This window comes from Chelonus insularis, unplaced genomic scaffold (assembly GCF_013357705.1).
Source record: "Chelonus insularis isolate UGA/USDA-ARS -01 unplaced genomic scaffold, ASM1335770v1 contig_25_pilon, whole genome shotgun sequence".
In the NCBI taxonomy this organism is placed as follows: domain Eukaryota; kingdom Metazoa; phylum Arthropoda; class Insecta; order Hymenoptera; family Braconidae; genus Chelonus; species Chelonus insularis.
Genome location: NW_023276451.1, coordinates 2,168,990 through 2,180,750, shown reverse-complemented (window position 1 = coordinate 2,180,750; position 11,761 = coordinate 2,168,990). Strand labels below are relative to the sequence as shown.

General features: G+C 37.6%; 1 protein-coding gene across 1 annotated transcript; it reads right to left on the bottom strand.

Annotated features, from left to right (window-relative positions):
- Positions 1-1,355: 1,355 nt before the first annotated feature.
- On the bottom strand, positions 1,356-5,887 carry LOC118064827 (uncharacterized). Its single transcript, XM_035079698.1, has 2 exons — positions 5,752-5,887; positions 1,356-5,626 (listed from the first exon to the last, which is right to left on the bottom strand). The coding sequence occupies exons 1-2, from the start codon at positions 5,885-5,887 to the stop codon at positions 1,356-1,358; spliced, it is 4,407 nt and encodes a 1,468-aa protein (XP_034935589.1).
- Positions 5,888-11,761: the final 5,874 nt, after the last annotated feature.

Genomic DNA, 11,761 nt, shown 5'->3' with positions numbered 1-11,761 from the left:
GAGCAATCGAATTTTGATGAATTATTATTAGTAATTGCTCGAGAAGCTGAAAGAAGAGGTATGACAACAGCCTACAAGGGTGGAAACATTGAAGAAAAAAAGTTGAACAAATTGGAGATCAAAAACTATATCAATTTGGAGTCATTAGGATGTCCTGAATATGAAGTCATAAGGCAGTTTCTACAGCAAAAAAATTAAGAAATTTACAATCATCTAGGAACTTTATCATGTGAACGCCATTGTTAGTTAAAGAATAAAAATAAAATAGCACATGGTTCAAAACACGAGGTGTTTTGTTTCATGTACTTTTTAAACGATATGTACTAATAAGTTGAAATCTTTATATTTGTTATTATGTTATCTCAATATAATTGTGTTAGTTATACTTCATAATTAATCAAAATAATCATTATAAACTCAAAATAGATTATATATTATTATTTAGGGTTTATCATACAAAGATAAATTTTAAATTTCATAATAAAAAGTAAAAAGTTCTTTTATACATATCTGTATCCAACCCATTGTAATAAATAAAAAATTAAATGATAAAATTTTTTTTTTCATTTCTGTTCTGACTTCGAGTCGGCCGAATGAGCAAACTGAAAACTAGTGGACTGTAATAATTAAGAGCAGAATAAGAACAAAGGTTGGATGCTAGAAGGTTCCAAAAAATAGTTTATTAACACTGAACTGCTTGGGTTTTATAGATTTTATTCAACAATAACACTTAATATACTCAATAGAATTTAATAATCACTACATATAGTTGAGTTGACTGTACCATAATTGTTTGTACACTTATGAGTTGTCTAATGGTTATTTTTTCACCAAATAACATAGTCTCAAAAAACAGTGAATAGCAACATTCACAGTATACACCAGAGTTGTTCGGGGGAGCGATGTATAGGTGAATGTCCGTGAGGCACTATGGCGTCGACGCCAGTTCAGCTTCGCGCCCAAAGACACTACAACTGAATATACTGGACCACTGGCACTGATGAGAGTAATTTGATGATTCACGTATCTTCGTGAGAGTTGTCTGAATCTATTTGACCGTACTTGTAACTACAAAAGGTGAGCTGACTGAAAAATCTGCGATTCGACTGCGAAAAGTTATACAGAGATGACCGCGTGATTTGCCTGGAGCTAACTGACGCCACAAGTGCTCGACCGCGTGCTTGTTGGCGTCACTAGGGCCGTAGAGTTGCCTGCTGGGCCATGAGGGAAATACTTCCCGATGATTGGTCCAGTGAGTTGACTGACGCGCCGGTGGACAAGTCCGGCATTAACAATTTTTTAATATTTCTGACTAACTGACTTGGGCCCCTCCAAGTCAGAACATTGTCCCACCATCAGCAACGCCTTTGCTGATCTTCTGCTGGTGGAGTGTATGGTAAGATGACTAGTTTGGTGAGTGGTCTGATGAGCTCTGCTGTTGCTGTCCTGAGTTTGACTGTTCTGATGAGTCCGTCTGATCCTGGGAACACCTCAATCACTCTGGCGAGAGGCCACTTCGTTGGTGGGAACCTCTCGTCAGTGAGTAGTACAAGTGAGCCGACTGTGATGTTGTGAGCGGGGTGTTTCCACTTGGAAATGGCAAGTTGCTGCTGAAGGTATTGTGTTGACCACGTTGACCAAAACGATTGGAGTCGCTGCTGAATAAATTGCCACCTGGACAAGCGTGGCATTGGCACATCTTCCAGTGAAGGCTCTGGTAATGTTACTAGAGGTTCACCAACCAAGAAGTGTGCTGGAGTCAACGCTGAGATGTCTGTAGAGTCGGCTGAGAGAGGCTCGAGTGGTCTGGAGTTAAGGACTGCTTCTATCTGGACAAGCAGTGTGGAAAGCTCTTCATATGTAAAGAGTGAGTCGCCTATCGTTCTGTTAAGATGGAACTTTACTGATTTGACTGCAGCTTCCCACTTTCCTCCCATGTGTGGTGCAGCTGGTGGATTAAACTTCCAATCAGTTCCATCTTTTGCAATTACAGCTGCGAGTTGACTGAACTGTTGAGTCCCCTGCTTGAAGAGTTGTCTGATGAGCGTGTCTGCGCCTTGAAACGTGGTGCCACAATCACTGTGGAGAGTTCTGCAGACACCTCGACGTCCAGTGAACCTTCTGAACGCTGCAATAAATGAGTCTGCTGAATAATCTGTTACAATTTCTACATGAAGCGCAGAAGTAACGAAGCACACAAAAATGCACATCCAACCCTTAGATGTTTTGGCGCCTCTGCCTTTCCAAGTCTTTAGCGTGATGGGACCAGCGTAATCCACACCACAGACGGCAAATGGTCGGGCTGGAGTGATTCTTGATAACGGCAATTGACCCATTAACTGCTTCGCTCGTTCGCCACGTAAACGAGCACATTTCATACAATGATAAATATAGGATCGTACTGGGAGTCGTCCGCCAATGATCCAGTACGATGATCGTATGAGGTTCAGAGTTGCCTGCGTCCCACCGTGCAATGTTCTTTCATGAGCATCTGCAATGATTAGTCTGGAAAGATGAGTTTTCTGTGGTAGGATTGCAGGATGCTTTGCTTCTTGGTCCAAGCTAGCATGTGCTAACCTCCCTCCAACACGTAGGACTCCCTGAGTGTCAATAAATGCTGTCAATCGTGCGAGGGGGTAAGAGACGGGCAGTGAATTTGAGTTGATCTGCTTGATTTCTTGTGAGAAGTACGATTCTTGAGTTGCCTTTATCCAAAAAATCCTTGCTCTCTCTAATTCTTGTGGCGTGAGAGGGAAGGTGAGAGATGACTGCGGTACTCGTCTGAGGAGTTGGCTAAATCTGAAGCAAATTGCAGTCACTCTGAGCAATTTGATTAGCCGAGAATGTCTGTATATCATATCCCAATGATAATCATGTTGAATTGTCTGAGTAACTAAAGTGAGCCCGGGCCGCTCTTCCTGCTGAGCTTTTGAATCGTACACTGATGATTGAGTTGGCCATAATGATTCGTCTGCTGTTAACCACTGTGGTCCTGTCCACCACAGGGGGTGCTTCCGAAGCTGGGATATGCTGATACCTCGAGAAGCACAATCCGCTGGATTTTGTTTGCCAGGTACAAACCTCCAAACGCTGATTGGAGTGAGATCTTGAATTGCTGACACTCTGTTTCTTACAAACTCCTTCCAACGGGATGAGTGAGACTGAATCCAGGTCAAAGTCACTGAGGAGTCTGTCCAACATACGAGTTGAGTTGGCTGAATGTCTAAGTTGTTCCTTACATAAGTGATTAGTCTGGCAAGCAGCAATGCTGCGGTGAGTTCTAGTCTAGGAATAGACATCTTCTTCAGTGGAGCAACCTTAGACTTTGAACAGACTATAGTTGAACAAGTTCCATGATCTGGATGAGTAGTCCGTATGTAAACAACAGCTGCCATAGCTGCTTGTGAGGCGTCTGAAAAACCATGAAGTTCCACGGTCGATTTCTGAGTAATCCGTAACCATCGTGAAATTGAGAGGTCTGAAACATGTGAGAGTTCTGATCTGAAGCTGTTCCACTTGGTGATGATGTGATCTGGGGCTTGGTCATCCCATGAAAGTTTATCTAGCCAGATTTCTTGTAGCAACATCTTTGCTCTGACAATGAAGGGTGCTAGAAATCCAAGTGGATCGTAGAGTTGTGCTGTTTCTGATAAAATTATTCTCTTTGTGAGCTTGGACTTCTCACGAGGAGGTTTTGAGTTGAACTTAAATGAGTCGTTCGCTGGAATCCACGAGAGCCCAAGTAATTTCGTTTTGCTGCTCTCAAATGAGTGGATCTGCTCTTCTGACGAGTTGTCTGTAAGTGATTGAAGGAATTGAAGTGAGTTGCTGTGCCATTTCGCTAACGGGAAGCCACCTGCCATGCAGAGTTGTCTGACTTGGGTTGAGATGTCTATCAGTTGACTCACGGTGTCAGCACCTCCAAAAATATCGTCCACATATCTTCCTTTTAGTAGTGGATCAACAGCTAGAGGGAACTTATGACCCTCATCCTTCACTAGCTGGATCATTGTGCGAACAGCCAGAAATGGAGCTGATCTGGTACCATACGTGACTGTTGTGAGTTGATATGGGATGATCTTGGAGTGCTCGTCCACCCACAGGATTCTCTGGAGATCCCAATCATCTTGGTGGACTTTGATTTGTCTGTACATCTTGGTGATGTCTGATGTGAACACAAATTTATGCTGCCTGATCCAAATGAGTACGTCTGCAATGTCTTTCTGGACTTTGGCACCAGTATGTTGAATATCGTTCACTGATAGACCACTAGAAGATGGACTAGAGCCATTAAATACTACCCTAAGCTTTGTAGTAACACTGTCTTCTCTTAAGACACCATGATGAGGCAAATAATACACTGGAGAGTTGACTGGACTTGCCTTGGCTCGTGTCATGTGGTTCAGTGACTCGTATTCTTGCATAAAGTTGTGATAGAGTTGTGCATATGAGTCATTCTTGGTGAGTCGTCTGATCATGTGTAGTAAACACTGATGAGCTCTCGCTGATGAGTTGCCTAGAAGAGATGGTGATGCTTTGAGTGGTATTCTCACAATATATCTCCCATCTTGATCTCTTGAATGAGTCGTAACATAATGATCTTCACAAGATTGATCATCTGGGCTGAGTTGGCTGGCTAAAGTCTCTGGAACTTCTTCTTGAACCCAGAATTTTGTCAAGAGATCAGATACTTGCTGGTATGAGTTGACCCTTGCTGCGTGATGAGTTCTCTGGCTTGAGCATCGTGTCGGGTGTGGACTTCCAATGAGTATCCATCCAAAAATTGAATCGTGGGCTATTAGCGATGACTCAGGAAATTGTTTTATGCCTGCCTTCACAATTAGTCCATAACAATCTGCTCCTATTAAAATGTCAATGTGTCTTGGAGTTGAGTAGTCCGGATCAGCAAGTTGCAGAGAGTTGAGAGCTGACCAGTTGAGTTCCTTGAGTTGTCTGGTTGGTAAAGTACCAGTGACACATTTGAGGATATGAGCATTAATTGTAACTTGCTCCTGTGTGTGAGTTGATCTAAGTGTCACTGTTGTCACTCCTCTAGTTTGTACAGCTGGTTCGTTACCAATTCCCAGCACTGATATTACTGATGGACGACGTTGGAGATGACAAGTCTTTACCACACTTGATAAGATGAACGTCAGCTCAGACCCTGAGTCTATCAGGAGTCTTACTGGAAGCTGAGAGTAGTCTGAGAGTAATACTGCATTGGCTGTGGCGAGTAAGACTGCTGAGCTGTCTGATTGATCTGAAGACTCATTAATACATGTCTCTTCTGCTGCTCTAAGTGCTGAAGAGAATCGTCCATGAATCTCTGAGTTGTATGTATTGTTCTTGGTGATTGTTGAATCATGTGAGTCGTCTGAGAGTTGACTAGTGTGAGTTTGACTCTTTTCTTCAGCTGTAGGAGATCGAACGAGACCTTCTGACTCTTCTTCCAGGACCCTCAACCCTCCTGAGGCCGAAAACTCATGTGCTAAGGTCATCCTTTCCGTCGAGTCATCAGAGAAGCATTCTTTACTCCTGTCAGCACATATAGATTGACATGATTCATAACCATTAATCGTTGAGTTGTCTGCATGTTGAGTGGTCACACCACCACTTGGAGAATTGACTGAAACATAATTAGAGTTGACTGCAGAGAGTTGACTATGAAGATGAGTTACCTGGTGAGAAGTCTGCTTAGATGAATGGGTGTGATCTGGAGTCGGCTGAGGAAATGGCACATCGTCATCTCACTGGGAGGTTGACGGGTGGTGGCTGCTATGAGTCGGCTGCGGTTCTTGGCCTGGGCCATACCCTCTAGTGAGTCGCTGTCGTCAGCTACATCTACGTAGTCCGACTTGGCAGGAGAAATTACACGTTTATCTGCCATGATTTAGTTGAGTGAGTTGTCTAATATCACTAACTACACTTATCACTAAGAAAATTCAAAAAAAATGTTGCTAGAGTTGTCTGTTGTCACCTTGATGCCAATGGTGGGCTTTCAATAAAGTCTCAACACCAAAAGAATCACACAATTAATTAACTGAGTCTACGAGCTCTTAATAATAATTTTAGGTGACTAAACTTACACTAAGGACACTACAATAATTACCGAACTATGTTTATATACACGTGAGTTGACTGCGTCAAGGTTCTCTTGACTCTCACACAACCAAACTGCGCGCCAAACGTCTCAAGAAATTGTTTAAGTTGTGAGATGAGCACCACTGTCTCACAATAATACAGATGAGTGTCACTGGGCACTGGAATGCGTAAACACCTTTTGTCTGTAAGGTTGTTTACACACTGACACTGAAAGTTATTTGAGTCTATCTAAATTCCAAGCACTTTATACAGAGCATTTCACAAAATATTCACAAAAATTATGAAGCCCTAGAACCTTCTAGAGTTGTTCAATATGCATCCAAGCCGTTCTCATCCGGCTCGAAGGACCAAATGTTCTGACTTCGAGTCGGCCGAATGAGCAAACTGAAAACTAGTGGACTGTAATAATTAAGAGCAGAATAAGAACAAAGGTTGGATGCTAGAAGGTTCCAAAAAATAGTTTATTAACACTGAACTGCTTGGGTTTTATAGATTTTATTCAACAATAACACTTAATATACTCAATAGAATTTAATAATCACTACATATAGTTGAGTTGACTGTACCATAATTGTTTGTACACTTATGAGTTGTCTAATGGTTATTTTTTCACCAAATAACATAGTCTCAAAAAACAGTGAATAGCAACATTCACAGTATACACCAGAGTTGTTCGGGGGAGCGATGTATAGGTGAATGTCCGTGAGGCACTATGGCGTCGACGCCAGTTCAGCTTCGCGCCCAAAGACACTACAACTGAATATACTGGACCACTGGCACTGATGAGAGTAATTTGATGATTCACGTATCTTCGTGAGAGTTGTCTGAATCTATTTGACCGTACTTGTAACTACAAAAGGTGAGCTGACTGAAAAATCTGCGATTCGACTGCGAAAAGTTATACAGAGATGACCGCGTGATTGCCTGGAGCTAACTGACGCCACAAGTGCTCGACCGCGTGCTTGTTGGCGTCACTAGGGCCGTAGAGTTGCCTGCTGGGCCATGAGGGAAATACTTCCCGATGATTGGTCCAGTGAGTTGACTGACGCGCCGGTGGACAAGTCCGGCATTAACAATTTTTTAATATTTCTGACTAACTGACTTGGGCCCCTCCAAGTCAGAACAATTTCATTTCAAATTTGTAACATTCAAATGATTTTCCGAAATATCAAAAAAGAAGACACTTTTAAATATGAATTATAAAATTGAGTAAGATGATAAACTAAAATCATCATAGAAATTGAATACAAAAAAGTTCTAGCTAAAGTAGTTTAATGTCATTAAATTATTGGGAAATTCAATTTTCATGCAAGTTATTTTCTTAAAATAAAAAAGTTTTATGGAATATCAAAATAGAGAGATCATGAATAAAATATTCAAAGTAATCAAATTTTTTTTTTATTGAAACACACAAAAAGCCTATAAACTTTATATAATATATAAAAATAATCATATTGAACAATGTTCTGACTTGGAGGGGCCCAAGTCAGTTAGTCAGGAATAATCAAAATTACTCTCATCAGTGCCAGTGGTCCAGTATATTCAGTTGTAGTGTCTTTAGGCGCGAAGCTGAACTGGCGTCGACGCCATAGTGCCTCACGGACATTCACATATACATCGCACCCACGAACAACTCTGGTGTATACTGTGAATGTTGCTATTCACTGTTTTTTGAGACCAATTTTTTTGGTGAAAAAATAACCATCAGACAATTCATACGTGTACAAACAATTACTGTACAGTCAACTTAAATATATGTAGTGATTATTAAGTTCTATTAATTATGTTAAGTATTATTGTTGAATAAAAACCATCAAAACCTAGACAAATTGGTGTTTGTGAATCATTTTGAAGGAACCTTCTAGCATCCAACCTTTGTTCTTATTCTGCTCTCAATTATTACAGTCCACTAGTTTTTTAGTTTGCTCGTCCAGCCGACTCGAAGTCAGAACAAACAAAAATGTTTATATATTTTAAATTAAGAACATATAATCATTAAATATATAACCTTTTCTTCATTGGAACACACAAAAAGCCTATAAGACTTTATATAATATATAAAAGTAATTATATTGAGCAAAAATGTTTATATATTTTAATTTAAGACCATATGATAATAATTCTTATAGAAATATTTTAAGACATACAACACACAATAAAAACTTGATATATATCTTTAAAGCACACACGTAAAATTTGATAATAGATATAATGGGCAAATAATTTAAAAAATTGTTCTATTATAATGTAAAACCAGACACACACACAATATAATATTAATAATGATTATTATATAATAAAATATTCAGCGATCACCATCACTCTCTGTGTCTCCATTAACGCCGCTATAATTTTCATTGTGTTCGTCGACGTTATTATCACCATGATTAAGATTATTATTAAAACATGATAAAGTGGCTTCTGGTTGCAAATTTTTTTGCGAAGTGGGATAAAATTTATATCCATTAAAATGGAACAGTTACTAAATAAAAAAAATACCATGGCTAGATGTATGTACTGAAAAGAAAAACATTTAATAATTAGAATAAAAATAAATATTTCTTAATAAAAAATAATATAAATTGTGATAATTTTCATACCTTTCTACGCTGTATGGAATGGATGTTTTTTCAATGACATGTTGTGGGTTGAAATTCTCCGCGGTGACAATCCCATTATTAAAATTCATCACTCCAGCAAAAATCCACAGTTTCATATTTGGATCGATGATAAGCGTGACGATTGCGTCATGACATTGGTACGTGAAGTTCTTTAATGCTCCTGTTGCTGCCTTCCAGTTTTTCATTTTAAGAAAAATGTTATCAACAAGACTGTTGCCTGCTACGTAGCTTTCCCATTGTCTGGGCACAATAACTTTCACACCCATTTCAAAACCGATTTCTGGTTCCATCTAAAAAAATTAAATCTTGATTATATTTATTCAATATTTAAAATGATTAAGTATGAGACAATTAGATTACTTCACAAATTAAATTTATATTTTAAAAAAATTATAAAAATTTTTATGACAATTGTCAAAGATGTCGATTGAAAATTCACAAAATATTAGTGAAATTATTTAGAAACTTTGAATAAAAAAGTATAAAAATGTAACAAAAGTTATTGTTGACAACGGTTACCTACTTTAATAATTTTCTGTTTATCACTTATATAAGTTAAAAATATTTTTTCACTTTATCGTTTAGTTTCTTTGACTCACAAGAGTTTTATATTATTAAATGAAAGTCACTAAAAATTTTAATTAATGTTATACTATTTTTTGTCTTATGAACTTCAATAGTACACTGTAATGGTTTCCTGGCACTGGTCAGAAAGAGAACGATCCTTAAACCTTTTGTGGCGAACCTACCTGTATCGTATCTTTTTCCTAAGCTATACTGTATACTATGCTCTACCTTTGTTCCTGTTTATGCCGGTTACGTACCAGCATCAAAACAAATACACGTTGTCTAGCACGTGGTCGTATAGATAAAGGCATTCTTTCAGCTTTCACCACTACATGAAAACTAATAGCGTTAGACATGAATGAAGAAGATGCATTTACAGGAATTTCTTTTGACAACTTTAAAAATTTATCTAATCAATAGGCTATGTAGATATAGATGTCCTGGAAAATTTAATTTTTTATTCCAAAATGTAGATATTATTAACCTAAAATTTAAGTATGAAAAGTGATAATAATAATAATATAGAGATAAAAAAAATTGTTGTAGCTTTACCAACCATACTGATGGTATACATCATGAAAAGAAAGATACATAGAAAAGAATTTTGATTTAACAATTACATGATCATCTATTTAATGAAAAGACAATAAAATGATGTTTTCAAAATTAAACTTCATATTATGAAGTTAAAGGTGGTCATTAACCTTAAATTTCTATATAAAAAGAAAATGAATTGAATATATAGTGATCATGTGGATATAAGTAAAAATATTTTACTTTTTAATATTTCATTATTATTATTTCCATAAAAATAACTAAGTAAAAGGATCATAAACCTCAAATTTCAATATACAGAAATATATAGAATCTATAGTAATCATCGAGATATAAGTAAAGTATTTTAGTTTCTAATGTTTCATAATTATCATTCCTATTGAATATTACAACATACTTACAGATGAATGTAGTAGATTACATTTTTTCTATCTAATATAAAAATCTTGCACCTGCCACAACAGCAGCGTTACATAATGAGGGATATTAGTAAAAATTAGCGGAAAAATCGGCAACTACACCCACAGTCTGTAAATTGCCGACCCGGTGGGTAACTTACCGATCAGGGTCGCTCGGTCAATATGGTAGGATAGGCTAGAACCCCCCTCATTATTATACTGAAACTAATTTTCTAATTCAAAATCACATTTAGTAAAACAATCTCTAAGTACTGAAAAAACAAATAAATCTATAGTTCCTCTAGACTTAGCACAGAGTCTTACAGCTTTAAGATTTAATTTATAGATTTTTTCTGTTACTCGATCTACTGCAGTATTTGATAGTGCGTGTACTAAAACTAGACCACCATTTTGCTTCACTTGTCGATAGATGATTATAATAGTTTTATCAACTCCAGGAAGTCCTTGAATTAAAGATAGTGATCCTCTAATTATGTGTTGAAAAACATAAATTTGTGATCAATTCAAATTTGTTAGGCAGATGACAGCATCATGAAACTCTTCTAACTTACCGACCCAGTAGTCGATGGTTGATATAAGTTGATGCTGATATACCATCAACGAGGAATTTTCTCAAATATTAATTCCATGCGATCGAAATTGGAAACCTTATTATACATCAATGTCATTCATTATTCGATTTCTCTTGTCAACACGTCTCATTCGCAAGGCATTAATCATAACTTAAGGCACATGGCGTGGATTTCCAAAGTTGTTATTAATGATTATTGCAATATCAATCAAATCACTCTGCAAAATGCAAATATGATACGAAATGCAGCTCGCAACAATATAGTATGGTATTAAATCCGTTCGTCTGAAAGGCAGATCCGGTTTTATCCAGCAGACTTCGAAATCGTCCTTTCAATAATCCAGTTGATCGCTCAACCATCATGCGTGCTGATAAATAGACTCCACTATAATGAAGTTTAGCATTATCCAAGTGTCGATCATTTCTGTACGGCAGTATTACACACGGTTGCAATATATAAGCTTGATCACCTAGCAAATGACTATCTTGTCGAAAATTAGCAGAAGTACACGAATCCTGGAATCCCGAAAAACTCTTGAATCGTGAACAGATCCTACGTTGCCGGCATAAACGTAGGTAAATTTCAAGGTGGGTTCGTAAATAACCCGAACAAACATAATTTCTATATAAATTATTCTGGATGAAAATCTTGTGATGTGATTTTACGACAAATTATTGCTCATGTTTGACCTCATAAAAACTAATAAAAAAATGCGTTGATAATTACTTGATTCTGTATAGTATGCCTTCCTTCCCTATTAATATAATTGAGTGCACTTACATATGATGCCGCAATAGCTACTGGTTCCATCAACTGCCCATATTACTGCTGAAAATCCGAATCTTCCTTGAACATAAGTTGAAGTTACCAGAACGTCTTGATTACTAGGCCACTTGATGAAAGTTTGAAAATACTTATATAAAGC